The sequence below is a fragment of the Myotis lucifugus genome, unplaced genomic scaffold (genome assembly GCF_000147115.1).
Source record: "Myotis lucifugus unplaced genomic scaffold, Myoluc2.0 scaffold_404, whole genome shotgun sequence".
Taxonomy (NCBI): Eukaryota; Metazoa; Chordata; class Mammalia; order Chiroptera; family Vespertilionidae; genus Myotis; species Myotis lucifugus.
Window position 1 is genome coordinate 259,805 of NW_005871452.1, and position 18,999 is coordinate 278,803.

Genomic DNA, 18,999 nt, shown 5'->3' on the forward strand with positions numbered 1-18,999 from the left:
TTCTTTTAGATTTATTTACATATTTAATGTCTTTTTTTTTAAGAAGTACTTTCTTCCCTCCCTCACTTCATTTATTTATTTTTGTTTTTATTTTTTGTTCATCCTTACCTGAGTCTATTTCTCCATTGATTTTTTAGAGACAGTGGAAGGGAGAGGGAGCTATAGAAAGAGAGACTTGAGAGACACACATCAGTTGGTTGCCTCTCGCACACACCCTGACCAGGACCAGGGATCGAGCCTGCCACCTAGATAATTGCCCTTGACCTGAATCGAACCCGGGACCCTTCAGTTCATAGGCTGATGCCCTATCCACTGAGCAAACTGGCCAGAGCTACCTGTCTTTTTTATTTATTTATTTTTTTAATTTTTATTTTTTAAAATATATTTTATTGATTTTTTACAGAGAGGAAGGGAGAGAGATAGAAACATCGATGAGAGAGAAACATTGATCAGCCGCCTCCTGCACATCTACTGGGAATGTGCCCGCAACCAAGGTACATGCCCTTGACTGGAATCGAACCTGGGACCTTTCAGTCCGCAGGCTGACGCTCTATCCACTGAGCCAAACCGGTTTTGGCTGTCTTTTTTATTAAAGTAAAATTGACACATTCTCCATTTCAATAGCTCTTCATTATCATAAATCATTGAGACTGCTTTCATTCTATCTGAAGAACATCTTTTCTTTTTTTTTTGAAATTTCCTTTGAGTCCTTTCTTTTCTTCTTTTCTTTTTATATTGTTGACAGTGTTACAGATGTCCCTCAGTTTCCCTCCCCTTTCCCCCCTTTACCCAACCCCCCAGGGCTCCTCCCCAGACCTTCCCTGAACTATTGTCTGAGCCCTCGGGCTATGCATATATGTTTTGGTTAATCTCTTTCTGTCCCCCCAAACCCCAACTCCGCCCCCTTTGTGATCTGTCAGTCTGTTCCATGTTTCCATGTCTCCGGACCCATTTTGTTCATCAGTTTGTTTTGTTGGTTAGAACATCTTTTCTTTAGTGCAGGACTGCCATTTATAAAGTCAACAGCTTCCTGCCTCCTGCCTCCTCCTGCCTTCCCTCCACCCCATCCCACCCCACTCTGAAAATGTCTTATTCTAAGCTGCATCTTCTAGAAGGATAATATTTCTTTTTAATTTTTCTTTTCTGCTCTTGCATCCTATTCTAGCCCTTGACCTTTTTATCTCTAAGTGTTTTTGGGGCTTTTTTTTGTATTTTTCTTTTCAATGTATTTTAAAAAAAAGTTTACCCATTTTTTAAAAATATATATATTTTTTATTTCTTACAGAGAGGAAGGGAGAGTGATAGAGAGTTAGAAACATCCATGAGAGAGACATCGATCAGCTGCCTCCTGCACACCTCCTACTGGGGATGTGCCCACAACCAAGGTACATGCCCTTGACCGGAATTGAACTTGGGACCTTTCAGTCCGTAGGCCGATGCTCTATCCACCAAGCCAAACCGGTTAGAGCTACCCATTTCTTATTACCCACCCCAGCTGCCTCTGGCCGCTACCAATAAGTTCTGTATTCATGAGCTCTTTTTTTTTAATGTAAGATTCCACATAAAGGTGAATTCCATATTTCTTTATCCATGTACCCAGCAATGGACTCTTAGGTTGGTACATTATCTCTATAGTAAATAACGCTGCATATGGGGGTGTTATTGATTGGGGTTACTGGCTAGGACCTTGGTTCTTTTTGTTGATGTAGAAAAGATTTTAAGGTCAACAAAAATAAAAGTAAAGCAATGTGGGGCTTATTGAAGATACATTCCAAACGAGGATCGGCCATGAGAGAGGGGGGCGGGGGGTGCAGACAGACAGACAATATGGCTGGTTGCTTACATCAAGCCAGGAGCCAGTCAGTTGAGGGAGACCATGGCTGGGCTGCTTTGCTCACTGGGAAGTCAGAGGAAAGGGGACCTTGGAGACGGTTCCGGGCTTAGCCCAGGACCAGCGCAGCTGCCCATTTCTTCCTTGGTTGCAGGTCTCATGGGGTCCCTTAGAGGTGGGGGGTCCGTGCCTGTGGGGGAGGGGAAAGGGAATGGCCTAGGTGTGCTCCTTGAAGGTAGAGCGTGTGCACAAGAGAAACAGACCATGGGCCCCACCTCCAGGGTTTACAAGAGGGATTTTCTGGCCCCAGGGGCTGCTCTGAAAAGCCATTTCTCCATCGTTCCTGTGGCTGCTGCTCCGCTGGCTGCAACCACCTCACTGCCGCCGGCAGCTTCTCGCCAGAGCCCTCCACTCCTGCTTTTAAACAGCATGGCCACCGGCCTCCAGCTCACCCCCAAGGCCTCAAGGAGAAGAGGGCGCTGTGGGGGAGGCCGGCAGCCAGGTGGATGCAGGCCGGGAGGAAGGTGATGTGAGGAAGAGGAGGGGGAGGAAGAGGAGGAGGCAGCTACAGGCAGGTGGGCAGCTGAAGATAAGGGTGACATGTGGACACCGAGAAGCAGAAGGCCGATGGGGATGACAAGGCAGCAAAGAAGGAAAAGTTAAACTGGAAAAAAGGCCTCCGTGACCTACTCACCCGCCACTCCCGTCTCAGGATCTAAACGTGGCTCCACCCAACCAAACCACACCAGGGACGGCAGCAGGAAGGAGAAGAGCCACAACTTCCAGGCCCTGCTTTTTTTCTTAAAAGTACTTTAAAAGGGAAATTTGTATTTTTTATTTACATTTTGTATTTCTGTACATGTCATTAGGGGTCATCCGTTTTTAATGATGGGAGTGTTCTCTGTCCTACTTCTGACTTGACTTTAGGGTGACCATAATCATTATCCTCTCAAAAGAGAAAGAAAACTTTGTAAAAAAGCAAAAACAACAGCAAAATAACCATCTTATTCCGAGCATTCAGTAACTGTGTAGCACTTAACTGCACGATAAGTATATAGTTGGTTTGTGTGCGATGGTTAAAAAGGCCAAAGATAAAAAGGTTTCTTTTTTTTTTTTCTCCCTTTTTCTGCCTATGAAGTTGCTGGGGGTTTTTATTTTTCTCTCTGGCCAGTTTGATGTGTGTGAAACACTGTTGTCCAACAATAAATGGGAATTTTATTTTGCAAAAGGAGGGACTTTCTGGATGGAGACTTTAATTTGCATTCAGGGGCGATTGACACAAGCTTTCTTCTGGGCGTGCCCTTACCCATAATGCGAACAGAACAACCCAGGTGGGGGTGGGCGTCAAACCAGCACTGGCATTGAGGTCCTGTCGTTTCCCTCTGAGCTTGCACCAGGAGCCAGCTGCTCCGAACCTGCCTGCCGGCCGTCTGCTGGGCCAGGTCTGAAGGCCACAGTGCCCCACCCCAGCCCCTCATGTCCAACTTCCTACCTAACGGGTACATGTATCATTTCACATTCGAGTTTAGTTTAGTTTCAGAGAAATGCCCAGAAGTGGAATTGCTGTATCCTGTGGTGGTTCTATTTTTAGTTGTTTTGTTGGGGCAGTGAGAAAGGCACTGGTGTTAGATTGGTGGGGTCAGACAACCTGGATTCAGCAACCTTGATACTTGAGTTCAGGTTAGGAAAGAATTCAGAGCCAAGACCCAAACTGTAAGAGAACACTTATTTGGAAAATCACAGAGGTAGAAGAAGTAATTCGTAGAAGAAAGAGGCTTAGGAAACAAGTTATAGAGGTAAAGGAAAGGCCCTTGGAGCTTAAAAGTGAGAAGATACAGGTGACCCAAGGCCCAGGGGAGATGGGGAGGGGGAGGGAGAAAGGAAAGGCGGAGTGCTCTAAGAAGCAGCTGGCTCCTCGTCCTAAGGGCTTTGAGGGTGGAGGTCCCAGGGGAAGGAGCCATGGGATGTTCAGCAGCTTCCCAGGTGTGTCCTTTCAGGATCTGGGTCTCCACTGATTGGTTGGTCAGCCCCAGGGCAGGAGGCCATGCATTATCCAATGCAGCTGGTCCTGAGGGCAGGCTGGGTGTCACTTGTCTAGTTTTGCTGCTTTCCTGGGCCTGGTGCTGAAATACAGCTGAGGCCTCAATGTTATCTCTAAGGTCAGAGGGTCCAAACTGCATAACTAGCAAAATGCTAGGGGAGGAAAGGTCACCCTGGGGTCAAGGTCCGAACCTACAGTTGTCCATTGTTTGGCACCTGGGGCTTTGTTCCCTACCGACCTTCTGTACAGTGCCCATCCTCCTTGCTCTGCTCATATCTGTCTTAACTGCCTGCCACAATCTGAGGAACCTCCATACTGTTTTCCATAGTCGTTGCACCAATTTATATTCCCACCAAGAGTGTATGATGGTTCCCTTTCCTCCACATCCTCAACAACACTTGTAATTTTGAAAATAGCCATTTGAACTAGTGTAAGGTGATATCATTGCATTTCTCTGATGATTAGTGATTTCAGCATCTTTTCATGTACCTATTGGCCATCTGTATGTCTTCTTTGGAAAAATGCCTGTTCCGTTTTATGCCCATATTTTAAATTGGATTGTTTGTTTGTTTGTTGCTACTGAGTTACATGAATTCTTTATATATTTTAGATATTAGTTCCTTATCCAATACATGACATCCAGTTATTTCTTCCCATTCAGTAAATTGCTTTTTCATTTTGTTGATGATACCCTTTTTAGTTTGATATAGACCCACTTCTTTATTTCTGCTTTTGCTTTTGATTTTGGTGTTAGATTCACAGAATCATCTCCAAGACCTAAGTCAGGGAGCTCACCACCTATGTTTTCTTCTAGGAGTTTTATGGTTTCAGGTCCTACATTCAAATCCTTAATCCATTTTTAGTTAATTTTTTTTGTATGGTGTAAGTTGGTGGTCTAGTTTCATTATTTTGCATGGCTGTCCAGTTTTTCCAACACTATTTATTGAAGAAACTATCTTTTCCCCATTGTATATTCTTGGCTCCTTTATCATAAATTAATTGACTATGTATGCATGGGTTTATTTCTGGGCTCTCTAATTGGTTTCTTTAATCTGTGTCTGTTTTTATGCCAGTATCATATTGTTTTAATTACTACAATTTTGTAATATAATTTGAAATTAGGGAGTGTGATGCCTCCAGCTTTGTTGTTCTTCCTCAAGAGTGCTTTGACTATTAAGGGTCTTTTGTGGTTCCTTACAGATTTTAGGATTTTCTTCTATTTCTGGTAAAAATCTAATTGGAATTTTTATAGGGATGCATTGATTTTTTATATTTCTTTGGATAGGGCAGTGGTCGGCAAACTCATTAGTCAACAGAGCCAAATATCAACAGCACAACGATTGAAATTTCTTTTGAGAGCCAAATTTTTTAAACTCAAACTATATAGGTAGGTACATTGTTATTAACTTAATTAGGGTACTACTAAGCTGGCCTTTGCTAAAAACGTCCTCAATCTGATTGAGGTACGTTCGCTGAGGTCGACCCCTTCCAACTCTCCCATCCACACTCGTCTTGTATACTTGTTTTGTCTATTCTTAAATTGATGACAAAAATACCTGTAGGATTTGCAGCTGGTTGGAAAAATACGGGTAACTTTATGCTTCGAGTAGGTACTTTTGTCACTCGCGCGCGATTTGCGGACACGACTAGCACCAGCCACTGCACAATGAAACTGCTGACTGACTGGCTCACTCAACTTGTGCATGAATCGCGCTGCATATCCCGCTGCTGCCTGCGCCGAGTCTCCCGTCGCCCGACCGACCGACCGACACCCCCTACTTCTTCTAACGCCACTTCTTCAAAATAGACTCGCCCAGGCCAAAAACCGACTTCTGCGCATGGGCCACGAAGTTTCGATCGCACTGTACGTGCCCGCCCGCACGTGGTATTTTGTGGAAGAGCCACACTCAAGGGGCCAAAGAGCCGCATGTGGCTCGAGAGCCGTGGTTTGCTGACCACTGGGATAGGGTATGGACATTTTAATCATATTAATTCTTCCAATCCATGAGCATGGAATATCCTTCCATTTCTTTGTACCTTCTTCAATTTTGTTCATTAATATCTTAAAAGTTTTAAATATACATGTCTTTCTCCACCTTGGTTAATTTATTTCTACATATTTTATTCTTTTTGATGCAATTGAAAATGGAATTAATTAATCTTTATAGTTCATTATTAGTGTAAAGGAATGCATCCGATTTTCCCCCCTTAGGTATTTAATTTTGTTTATTATTTTTAAATTAAGTTCATTGGTGTCACATTGGTTAATAACAATACGTACATTTCAGATGTGTGGCTTCCAGTGTTCACCCCCTGAAGCCTACTATCCTCTTGTCACCAAGTACTTGACCCCTTTGCCTTCTTTCTCCTCCCCACTCCCTTCCCCTCTGGTAACTACCATCTTGTTGTCTGTATCTGTGAGATGTTTTCTTTTTTATGGCTTTTGTTTGTTTGTCTTGTTTGTTCATTTGTTGTTTTTTATCTCATATCCCACATATGAGTTAAAAATCATACAGTTCTTTTTTTTTTCTGTCTGACTTATTTCACTTACACATAGCACTCCCAAGATCCATCCATGTTGTCCCAAATGACAATATTTTATCTTTTTTATGGCTGAGTAGTCTTCAGTTTTGTATGGACCACATCTTCTTTATTCAGTCATTCATCAAAGGGCACTTTGGTTGTTTCCATGTCTTAGCTATTGTGAATAATGCTGCAGTGAACATGGGGTTCATATATCTTTATGCATAAGTGTTTTTAGTTTTGCAGGTAGATACCCAGAAGAAGGATTGCTGGGTCAAATGGTAGTTCTATTCTTAATTTCTGAGGAACCATCACACTGTTTTCTATAGTGGCTGCACCAATTTACATTCCCACTAAGAGTACACAAGTGTTTTTTTTTTAACATCATCCCTGACGCTTGTCAATTCTTTTCTTTTTTTAAAAAATTCCTCACCCAAGCATATGCTTATTGATTTTAGAGAGAGGGGAAGGGGGCAAGAGAGAGAGAGCATTAATTGGTTGCCTTCCAATATGTCCCCTGACCAGTAATCGAACCTGCAGCCTTTCGATATATGGGATGTGCTCTAGCTGACTGACCCACCCCAGCCAGGGCTGAATTCTTTTCTTTTTGATAAAAGCTATTCTGATAGTTTTGAGATGGTATCTCATTATGGTGCTGACATGAATTTGCGGTATTAAGCATTTTTTCATGTACCTGTTGGCCATCTGTATGTTTTCTGTGAAAAAGTATCTCTTCAGATCTTTTGACCATCTTTTAATTGAAAATTTTTTTGTTTTTGAGTTGTACTTATGAGTTCTTTAAATACTTTTAAAATTAGCACCTTATCAGAGGTATCATTTGCAAATATCTTCTTTCTTTCGGTTGGTTTCCTTTTTGTTTTGTTGATGGTTTCTTTTGCTGTACAGAAGCTTTTAAGATTGAAATAGTCCTATTCATTTCTTTTTTTTTTTTTAGCTTCTCTAGCCTTTAGGGTCAAGTTCACAAAATCCCAAGGTCCATAAGTTTAGTGCCTGTGTTTGTTTTCTGCCATGTATTTTATTGTTGCAGGTCCTATGTTCAAGTCCTTCATCTATTTTGAGTTAACTTTTGTGTATGGTGTCAGATAGCAGCCCAGTTTCATACTGTTGCGTGTGGCATTCCAGTTTTCCTAGCACTGTTTATTGAAGAGACTGATTGTCCTTTCTCCATTGTATGTTTTTGGCTCCTTTGTCAAAAAGTAGTTGCCCATATAGGTGTGGGTTTACCTCTGGGCTTTCTGTTGTGTTCCATTAATTTCTGTGTTTGTTTTTCTGCCAGTACCGCACTGATTTTATTACGACAGCTTTATAGTGTAGTTTGAAGTCAGGGAGTGTGATATCTTGGACTTTCTTTTTCCCCGGGCTTGCTTTGACTATTGGGGTCATTTGTGGCTCTATATAAATTTGAGGATTTTTTTTGTGCTATTTCTGAAAAAATGCCATTGGGACTTTGGTAAGGATTGCATTAAATCTGTATACTGCTTTAGTTAATTTGGCCATTTTAACAATGTTAATTCTTCCAATCCATGAACACAGAATAGCTTTGTCTTCAGTTTCCTTCAATAATGTCTTGTAATTTTCAGAGTACAGAGTACAATCTTCACCTCCTTTGTTAAGACTGTTCCTAGGTATTTTATTCTCTTTTTAAAAAAAAAATATATATATTTTTAGTGATTTCAGAGAGGAAAGGATGGGGAGAGAGAGAGATGAAAACATCATTGATGAGAGAGAATCATTGATTGGCTGCCTCCTGCATGCCCCCGCCCCAGCCTGCAACCCTGGCATGTGCCCTTGACCGGAATCGAGCCCGGGACCCTTCAGTCCACAGGCTGACACTGTCCACTGAGCCAGACGAGCTAGGGCGGTATTTTATTCTTTTTGTTGTGATTGTAAATGGGATTGTTTTCTTCATTCTCTTTCTGATACTTTGTTGTTAATATATAGGAAGGCAACAGATTTTTTATATTGGTTTTGTATTCTGCAACTTTATTGAATTTGTGTATGTGTTACAACAGTTTTTTTGATAGAGTCTTTAGGGTTTTCTAAGTATACTATCATGTCATCTGCAAATAGTGACAGTTTTACTTCTTTTTTTAATATATATTTTTATTGATTTCAGAGAGGAAGGGAGAGGGAGAGAGATAAAAACATCAATGATGAGAGAGAATCTTTGATCGGCTGCCTCCTGCACACCACACACTGGAGATCAAGCCCGAAACCCAGGCATGTGACCGGGAATCAAACAGTGACCTTCTGGTTCATAGGTTAACGCTCAACCACTGAGCCATGCCAGCCAGGCAGTTTTACTTCTTCATTTCCAATGTGGATGCATTTTATTTCTTTTTCTTGCCTCTTTTCTGCTGACAGGACTACCAGTACTATCCTATATAATAAAAGGCTAATATGCAAATTGTCCACTTGGGAGTTCGGCCGACCAGGAATTTGACTTCTTGCTATGATGTGTACTGACCACCGGGGGTGATGCGGGGGGGCGCAGAACGAAGGAAGGCCTGGGCCAGTAGCTGGGGGGAAGAAAAGACCCAGCTGGCAGCCAGCAGCCAGTGGAAGGAAGGCCCTGGCCAGCCTGTTCACCAGCCAGGCCTAGGAACCCTACCCATGCACGAATTTCATGCACCAGGCCTCTAGGCCTATATAATAAAAGGCTAATATGCAAATTGACCGAACGACAGAATGACTGGTTGCTATGATGCACACTGACCACCAGGTGGCAGATGCTCACTGCAGGAGCTGCCCCCTGGTGGTCAGTGCTCTCCCACAGGGGGAGTGCTGCCCAGCCAAAAGCCGGGCTCACAGCTGGCAAACACAGCGGCAGTGGCAGCAGCCTCTCCTGCCTCCACAGCAGCACTAAGGATGTCTGACTGACAGGCGTAAGCCATCAGTCGGACATCCCCCAAGGCTCCTGGACCGTGAAAGGGCGCAGGCTGGGCTCAGGGACCCCACCCGCCCTCGAGTGCACGAATTTAGTGCACTGGGCCTCTAGTATCAAATAAAATGGCAAGAGCGGACATCCTTGTCTTGTTCCTGATCTGACAGAAAAAGCTGTGTCTTATCATATGATGCCTTTATTATATTGGGGTACTTTTCTTCCATACCCATTTTGTTTTTTTATCATAAATGGGTTTTGCATTTTGTCAAATGCTTTGCATTTATTGAAATGTCTTAAGATTTTTATCCTTCATTTTATTGACGTGGTATATCACATCAACTGATTTGCAGATGTTGAACTATCCTTGCCTCTCTGGTATAAATTTCGCTTGATCATAATGCATGATTTTTTAAAATGTACTATTAAATTCAGTTTGCTACTACTTTGTTGAAAAGTTCTACATCATGTTCATCACAGATATTAGCCTGTAATTTTATTTTTATTTTTTTGTGTGGCATTTTTGTCTGGTTTTGGTATCAGGATAATGCTGGCCCTCCTGTAAAATGTGTTTGAGAGCCCTAGGTGGTTTGGCTCAGTGGATAGAACATCGGCCTGTGGACGGAAGGATGCCAGGTTTGATTCCGGTCAAGGGCACATGCCTGGGTTGCGGGCTCGGTCCAACGTGCAGGAGGCAGCCAATCAATGATTCCCTCTCATCATTGATGTTTCTCTCTTCCTCTCCCTTCCTCTCTGAAATCAATAAAAATATTTTAAAAATAAAGTGTGTTTGAGAGTTCTTCTGTCTGCTGTTTTTTGGAAGAGTGTGAGAAGGATTTGTGTTAATTCTTCTTTGAATGTTTAACGGATTCACCAGTGAACCATTTGGTCCTAGACTTTTGTTGGGGGGTTTTTGATTACTGGTTGAGACTCCTTGCTAGTCATCAGTCTGTTTGGGTTTATTTAATTGTGATTCTGTTATGGTTCTAGGAATTTATCCATGTCTCCTAGGTTGACCACTTTGTTGGCATATAATTTTGTTCATAGTAGTCTCTTGTGAATCTTTGTGTGGTATCAGTTTTAAAATCTCTTTCATTTCTGATTTTATTTACTTGAGACATCTCTCTTTTTTGTGTGATTCTAACTAAAGGTTTGTCGATTTTATTTATCTTTTCAAAGAACTAGCTCTTAGTTTTCTATTATCTTTTTATTCTCTATTAATAATTTTTTAATTCCTTTTTCTGAATTTCAGAGAATTTTAAGAGGGGAAAATAATTTAACTTTAAAAACTTGACATTTAAGCCCTAGCTGGTTTGGCTCAATGGTTTGGCCTGCGGACTGAAGGGTCCCAGGTTCGACTCTGGTCAAGGACACATGCCTGGACTGCGCACATGCCCGGATCCCCAGTAGGGGGCGTTCAGGAGGCAGCTGAGCAGTGATTCTCTCTTATCATTGGTGTTTCTATTGTTTCTATCTCTTGCCTTCTTCCTTTCTCTAGGAAATCAATAAAAATATATTTTTTTAAAACTTGGTATTTAAAACGAATAGTTTTGGCAGATCAGAGCTGCTAAGGTGAAGAGGCTGCTCATCAGAAGCTTTTGGAACATGCCTGTGTCGAGGCCTGAGACTCTGCCCAGTTCGTCTCCACGGTTGCAGAGTCTCACTGCTCCCTCCCCTTCCTCCCTTCCCCTCGGCCCCACATGATTTTAATGTGCAGCCATCGCTGAGAGCCACTGAACTTGCTAATGAGTAAATTCCAAATTCTGCATCAAAAGTCAGATTATTTCCTTTATATTTTTCTCTAATGCTTGATAACATATTTCTTTTTTGGTGGGTTGGGGATGGGAAGGAATATGAAACGATAGATAGGCCTGTAATAGAAAATATCTTTAAAATATTTGTTAAGTTATGCTTGCTTGTAATGGTTTTTTATCAGATTTAGATGTAATTTTCTGGTTAAATAGGTTCAACTTTCAGCACTGCCTTAATTTGCCATAATTAAGGTTTTATGAACTTTTTCCAACTGTTTTGTCCTATAGCTTTACTAAAACATAACATTTCTTATTTTTATAATATCTATGTTAACAATAGTGTTTCTCCCCCTCTATTTCACAGATCATAGGTTTTGGATCTGTTAAAATTGCAGAGTTCATAGCTGTGCTGGGAATTCTGTCTATTGTGGCTCAGGTGAGTGTCATTTTTCTCATCTCTTTTTAAAATATTTTTATTCTGAAATAAACGTAGGTTCACAGGAAGCTGTAGGAAGCGTTCTCGAATGTCTCCCGCACGCCTGCCTTCGTTCCCCCTGCCATGGTAGTGACATCTTGCATATCTATGGTACAATAGCAGACCCAGGAAACTGACATGGGCTCCAGGTATCCAGAAATTTACTTCACCAGGAGAATGTTTCAGTGTTATTTTAATGTGGAGAAGTGAAAAGCAGAAATGAAAATCGACAGCTGTTCCGACCTCTGCTCAAAGGAATGTGGCAGATGAGTGGGTTGGAACGTATAATGAGTAAAGAGCATCGATTTCTCCATCTGTTACAGATACAGGCCCACAAGGCTGGGCGCACATGCCTCACATCACCCGACAGGCCTTCCCTGTGTCCTGGGCCTCCTGGGAGCTGCTCCCTGGCACAGTGGCTGGGAGCGCAGGAGAGGAGGCTACAGGGCTGCCTTGCCTACGTGTTAGCACGAACAAGGCTCACAGGAGCGCAACAAGGCAAAGACCTTTTACTCATTTTGTCCAGTGGTATCAGCAAATGTAAACTGCGTTACACTCTCAGTTGCTCATAATTTGTGGGGTTTATGTGAACTCTGGTTAGTCATCAGCCCAGACTATCTCTACTGGTTTCTAACAGAGGATGTATTTGTTAAAATCAAATTTACATCAGTCCAACTTTGCAAAACTGCCAGCCTCCAGCAGAATTCCACATATTCTGTAAATACTCAGCAGAGCCTGCTAGTCACTGAGTGATTAAGTGATTGGCGTTTCTCAGAAAAGACTGAGGCCATGTCCCTCTCAGTCACGACAGCTGGTGAATGGCTCTGTGACCTTCCTGGGGAAGTGCTAGCAAAGCCCCCGATAGACAGCGTTGGGGAGGAGGCCAAAGGCCCTGGGCCCCTGGAGAGCTGCGCCAGCACAGCGTGGTCCCCGTTCCCGGCTCCCTCCGCGTGCTTCTCAGGGCTCTCCTTGGCTTTGCAGACAGCCCTGCTCACCGCCTTGATGAGGTCGCTGGGGAAGAAGAACACCGTGCTCCTGGGCCTGGGCTTCCAGGCGCTCCAGCTGGCCTGGTATGGGCTCGGATCTCAGGCCTGGTAAGCCTTCCCCCTGGGTCCTCACCAACTAGAGGAAGACCGTCTCCGAGGGGAGCTTGAGCTGACGGTGGTGTGAAGGCAGCAGGGCTACTTACCCGTTGGGTGTGCTCAACATTTCAAAACCTGTTTGGACTTAATTTGGGGAAGGCTGAGCGAGGTGACAGGATTATTTGTAAAAACTGTCTTCACCTTCATGGCTTTCAGTGAGTTGTTACTTAATTAAATGTGTGTGCTTCCTCCTCCAACTCCTCCAAATATTTTAAACACATTTGTCAGTTTTTAGGGACAAATGCCACCTTTCCTCCCCCGATTCCCACCAGCACAGCGTGGTCCAAAACAAAACAAAAAGACAAGGAAAAATGATAGCAGGGCTCTTTGCTGTAATTAGCTGAGTGACTTTATAACGTAAGAACTTGAGTGAGATGAATCCTAAGATCTCTTCCAAAATCAAGTGTATCCTGAGGCAGTCACTCCTGCTGGCATATTCTACTCCCGTCACAGGAAGGTCAGAATAAGCCCTGAGCCAGAAGAAATGACAAGAATCCCGAGTGCTGTTCTGTTATGCGGCTGGTGTCCCCAATGCCTGGTTACCAAATCCAGAGGTGCTATCTCTTTAAATATTAGTTACTCCTCATTCTGCATGCATGACAAAATTTACAGAAACGAGAAATGCTTTACAGGTCAGGAGAAGATTCTTGTTCTTTAAAATTTCTGTCCGATGGACTTTGGTTCCGTAGCTGAGTCAGTCAGGCTCGTGCAGGCAAAGGCCTTTGTCGACCTGAAGGATCGTTCCTTTAAGGATGTGCATGTCAGCCGTCCCCAAGGAAGCCTAGCCGAGCAGGGTTTAAGCCGAGTTGGGGGCTCACCTTCCTCACACAGATGATTCATATTGATTCGCACTTACGTTTCTTTCATTGAGGAAAGGACAAGAGTCTAAAGGAAGCATGTCCAACGTGGGCCCGCGGGCCGCATGCCTCGTCTGCTTGGCCCGTGTCAGCTTTGAGTGTGACAGGCTTAGTCCAAAGCAAGCGGGTCTGGGAGTCTGCAGGTGTCGTCCTGCGTGCCAGGCCTTGCTCTGCCCGTGGGTAGCAAAATGAGCAGCTCAAAGGCAGTGTGCAGGCCAGCCTCAGACAGAGAAAGTGGGAATCGGGGAGGAAAGGTGGCATTTGTAAAAATAAATCCTTTTGAACTTCACTGAGCGTACATCTAAAGGTGGTAAAAGGGAAATCAAGGAGAACAGATTTTGAAAGAGGTGAAATAAGTAAATGAAACTTTTCTAGCCTGTGAAGTGAGGAATAACTTCCCAGGTTAAAAAAAAAAAATCCATTAGTAAAGAGGAAAGATTAAATACAACGTAACCTGAGGAAACAGGAAGTATCTCATGCTCCGCCCCTGACTACGCTCTGACAGCGAGCCCCAGCCTGCCGCCTGACGCTCCCTGTCCTTGCAGGATGGTGTGGGCCGCAGGGGCCGTGGCCGCCGTGTCCAGCATCACCTTCCCGGCGGTCAGTGCCCTGGTCTCGCAGAACGCAGAGTCTGATCAGCAAGGTGAGAGCACTGTCCCCTCTGTTTCCCTCCGTCACTTGAGACGGACCTGCCGGCAACCTGAGCAGCTCTGAGCCTCTCTTCACCCGTGTGGTCCCTCCCAATGACCGCACCTGTTTGCTTTCCTTCCTGCTCTGAAATTATACTCATGGTTTTAAAATGTGGACTCAGCAGTTCAGAACACTAAGAAATAGAAACAGAACTATTTTCTCTTTGGTTTTGACTCCTCTTTATTGTGATGCCATAAAAATTAACTAAACGATAACAGATGTCTGTTAAATCATGACGGACTAGTTAGTCAGATAGCGAGCTTGTTATTTACTCACTGTCATCACTGGGACTTCTTTAATTTGGACTCCCTCGAAGGCCATGAGCTGAATGTAGGAAGTGATTCTCCGAGAGGATGAAGAGCAGATCTGTGTGGTTGCTGGTATCGGATGCCGAGTGAGAGGCAGCGTGGGGACAGCTGTGTGGAGAGAAGCGTGTAGACCCCACCCTTCTCGTGTCTCTGGTTCACCGTCAGGCATCTCCCACGACCAGAGTTCATCCTTTTCCACTTCCTCTTTCAATGACTCACCTCACTGTAGTCAGGAAGTAGTCAATTTGAAAAAAATTGTAAATTTTTAAAGGGAGAGCCCTTTAAAAAGTTTCAATAAAAACTTTATTGGAAAAGATAGTTTGCTTATTGCACCCATTTTTCCTCATCAGAAATTAGCCATCTAGTTCATAGCCACATTTTAAAATAGTGGCCACAGGTTCTGTGTGTCTCCTGCCATGGCCCCCGCCAGCTGCACAGCCGTGGAGGCACCGTCCCGGGAGAAGGCGGCCCTGCGGGGTGGGCGCTGCTCGGTGCCTGACAAGTGCGCACCTGTCTCTCATGGACTAAATCCTCTTTGGCTCTGTTTATGCTCATATGTGTTAGTACAGATGTTTCTAAATGTCCGCGTACAAAACTATTACAGCACATTGCATTGGGTTGAATAATCTTTGACTATTTTTGACCTACAGTAACATGCATGTCATACAATTCAAGCTAATTTTTTTCTTTTCTTGTTAGAAACCAGGGGTATCTAGAAATTGGCACCTGTGGGGTATTTCAGTGCAGGTCTACAGGAAGATGCATCCGAAATGGGGGGTCACCTTGAGGAGCAGTCTGTCTGGACGCTGGGCCCACACAGCATCAGGACTGTTGTGGACTCACATGCATGGGGCTGCAGGAGGCAGAGAGCAGATTTAATTGTAAAAGCACATTAAATAAGTAGAGCAGGAAACTCTTAATCCACAGAAAAGTGGAAATTGTCTGCAAATGGAGAATATTAAAGGTTTTCATTTTGTTATTCCCCGTTTATGGGAATATCTAGCTGTTGTGAGGAGGATTCGGTCCCTGTGGTATTTCAGAAACATCACTGTCATTTCATCTCATGGACGCTAGGGCACAGGCAGGGGTCCTCAAATTTTTTAAATGGGGCCAGTTCTGCCGAAACCGGTTTGGCTCAGTGGATAGAGCGTCGGCCTGCAGACTGAAGGGTCCCAGGTTCGATTCCGGTCGGGAGCATGTACTTGGGTTGCGGGCACATCCCCAGTGGGAGATGTGCAGGGGGCAGCTGATCGATGTTTCTCTCTCATCGATGTTTCTAACTCTCTATCTCCCTCTCTGTAAAAACTCAATAAAATATATTAAAAAATAAATAAATAAATAAATAAATAAATAAATAAATAAATAAATGGGGCCAGTTCACTGTCCCTCAGACCGTTGGAAGGCCGGACTATAGTTTAAAAAAAAAACTATGAACAAATTCCTATGCACACAGCGGCGGCAAAAACACCCGGCGGGCCGGATAAATGTTTTCGGCGGGCCGTAGTTTGAGGACCCCTGGCACAGAGTGACAACATTAAAAGGACATAGTAAAACCAAGAACACATTTGTGTAATGAATGAATCCCCTGCCTCCTCAGCACGGACGCCCTAGTCCCGCTGACTCAGTGCTCACAGTTGGTACGAGAGCTCGGTCGAGTCCCCAGTCTTGACATGCCTTCTTTTTGTTCTCACTTAGGCGTTGCCCAGGGCATCATAACTGGCATCCGAGGACTGTGTAATGGCCTGGGGCCAGCGCTGTATGGCTTCATATTCTACATGTTCCATGTAGAGCTGACTGAGTTGGAACCGAAACTGAATTCTAACAATGCTGCTTTGCAGGTAATTTGGTGATAAGTCTAGTGTTGTTACCATGAATATGTCTGACCCTAAATGTGGAGCGTGTCCTTGCACATTTTTGTTTGCACAATAAGACTGTTGGACCCAGCAGTAGGGAGGCTGTGCTCAGTGCTCCGGGCCTGGGGAGGGGCGGTTTCATTGATTTGATGTCTCATATAAAAGATTTCTCCAAATTCTGTTCTCACCTACACAGTAACTCTGATCAGAACCCTGTCTTCTGAAAAAGCCCAAGCCAAATAAAATATAAAATGACCTACAATTCCAGCTAGAAATTGAACTAGAGTTTTTTTCTTAATCTTTATTTAGTATTTTTCCCTCCTTCCTTCTAAGCAGTATTTAATAGAGATTTCTATACAGAATTGGAACTGATGTTCATGTACAGAATGCACGATCTGGTATCAGAGGGTGAGATTAGAGATAAACGACTGTTACTCACAGGCCTGGGTTCAGCTGCTGAGAAGTGATGACAGTGGTGAGAGGCTGCCCCTGTGGGGCGAGTGTGCCCTGGCTGCAAGGAGACATTTGCTCATGCGAAAGTGATTCTCTTGCAGGTGGTGTGGGGTTTGGGTCACCCAGAGCTAATTTGCATTGAAAAGACTAACCAATTCTTCATCTCCGTTTGTTTCCACACCATCAGGGAGCCCTCGTCCCAGGCCCGCCGTTTTTATTTGGGGCATGTATAGTTCTTATATCTTTCCTGGTTGCCTTATTCATCCCTGAATGCAGTGATGGGGCTAAGAAACATAGCAACAGCGTCAGCGGCACTGTGACCGACGGCCCGGGGCAGGGCAGTGACGAGGACATTGAGCCCCTGCTGCCGAACGGCGGCGTCTGGGGCCTCGCCGCCTCCGAGGAGCCAGGGAGCCAGTGCACCGAGCTGTGACGGCAGAAGGGAGACCTGCAGGCGCTGTCTTTCTGAAGTCGCCTGGAGCCACACCACGGGGAGACTTTCTGGTGCTGGAGGGGAGATGCAGTGGCATCCTTCAGGGCCAAGTTTGATGAGTAACCCTCTGCCTCCCCCCTCTCCCTCCTCCTGTTCCTTTTCTTCCATTCTTTTTCTTTCCGTTTGTACATTAGAACAAGTTAGGATTTGAAATACGTTGCTGCAAACAGTATGCAACTCTCACAGTTATCTGGAGTTCCGCTTTGAAATTCAAATGAAAAAGGTCACGTCTCTGAGAAAGGGTGGCTTTCCTTCCTCACCTCCAGGGACGAGGGTCAGCAACCCCAGGTCCTGTTCCGGAGGAGCTGCAGGCCTGGAGAGGGACTGCCATCCACGGCCAGATTCAAGGTGAAGAATCCCTTCTTCTTTCCTGCTTCTCTGAAAAGTGCACGTGGCCACAGGTGTGGAGGAGTGGATGCTCCTAGAGCCACTCAGCATTGGGGACCTATTGCCTTTGTTCAAAGGTCAAACAAAGCCGGTCTTCCTCCCCTTTCCTTGTCTCTGCTTAATATTCTTGGCTAGAATGAAACCAGCACACACACCTGGGTATTCGTGATACTGATCCGTGACGTCCTTACCAGTGAAGAAAATGTTTCCTACAAGTTTAAATCTTGCAGAAATAGCAATTCAGATTCCTTGACCGAGTGTCTTGGTCGGATCCGAGGGGATGTTACAGAAGCACACATCAGGCATTCCGGTACTTCTGCGGAAGTGCTCACACGGAGACATTCCTCGGTGAGCGGAGGAGGAGGTGCCGCGAGTTCCCAGCCAGGTGCAGACTCGGTGCGGGACTGTGTTCCTCCCACACCGTCCTCGGTTCTCGGTCATCACCTCCTGCCTTAACTGCCCTGTGTGTACGCGTCTGTGTTCAGTAGGTCTCTCTTTCCACCTGCGTGTCTGACATTTGAATCTCATGGGAATATGCACATCAAATTCCTTTCTGCAAAGGGTGGTTTAGGAAACTCAGTTTCACAGTAAGTGTCTTGCTAATTTTTCAAGATGTTTTACAGACAAAACTACAGATTTACATGCATTTTGTTGCAACAGTAAATGAACCCTTCACTAGGCCTCCCTTGTGCCTGTGAAGGGTTTATAGATATGAAATACATGTAGATATTTTTAAGGGGTTTTAAATTTTTTTGATGGAGTGCTGTGCAAATCAAATATTTATAAATGTAATAAAGGTATTGACAGAAAAAATATATATGTAACTTTTATAAAGGATTATTATGTACTGCTTGAATACATTTAAAAGAAAATATATTTTGAAACCTGTTCTGCTATGAACAAAAATGACATATCTTTTTACTATGCTGTTGGTTTTAAGTTAAGCTTCCTGACGCACAATAAATTGTACTGGGTACTTTTCTGTCTTTTGTGCTTCTTTAAAGTAAATAGTACCATTGCTCTTTGGGTTCTCTTTTGGGTGGCTTTCAACTAAAATAAATTGCTAATCTTTAAGCTAATGCAAAATGTATGTGTATTTTCAAAGTTTAATTTTTAACAAACTTACTTAAAAACTCCCTTTAGTAACAATCATCACGAATTTTTTAATCTTTATTGAGAATATTACAGATGTCCCCCCCTTTTTCCCCCATTGCTCCCTCCACCCAGTTCCCACCCCACCCCAGGCCTTTGCCACCCTATTATCTGGATCCATGTGAAAGGGTTAAGTTGACA

General features: G+C 43.9%; 1 protein-coding gene across 3 annotated transcripts in view; it reads left to right on the forward strand.

Annotated features, from left to right (window-relative positions):
• LOC102433518 (hippocampus abundant transcript-like protein 1) overlaps window positions 1-18,682 on the forward strand; it is a 102,270-nt gene extending 83,588 nt beyond the window's left edge. For all 3 annotated transcript variants that reach the window (XM_023743623.1, XM_014467577.2, XM_023743624.1), the window contains 5 exons: window positions 11,413-11,484; window positions 12,505-12,617; window positions 14,068-14,165; window positions 16,216-16,358; window positions 17,014-18,682. In XM_023743623.1, coding sequence (XP_023599391.1) covers window positions 11,413-11,484; window positions 12,505-12,617; window positions 14,068-14,165; window positions 16,216-16,358; window positions 17,014-17,259 — 672 coding nt within the window. In that variant the 3' untranslated portion in view covers window positions 17,260-18,682. The remainder of the gene's footprint in view (window positions 1-11,412; window positions 11,485-12,504; window positions 12,618-14,067; window positions 14,166-16,215; window positions 16,359-17,013) is intronic.
• Window positions 18,683-18,999: the final 317 nt, after the last annotated feature.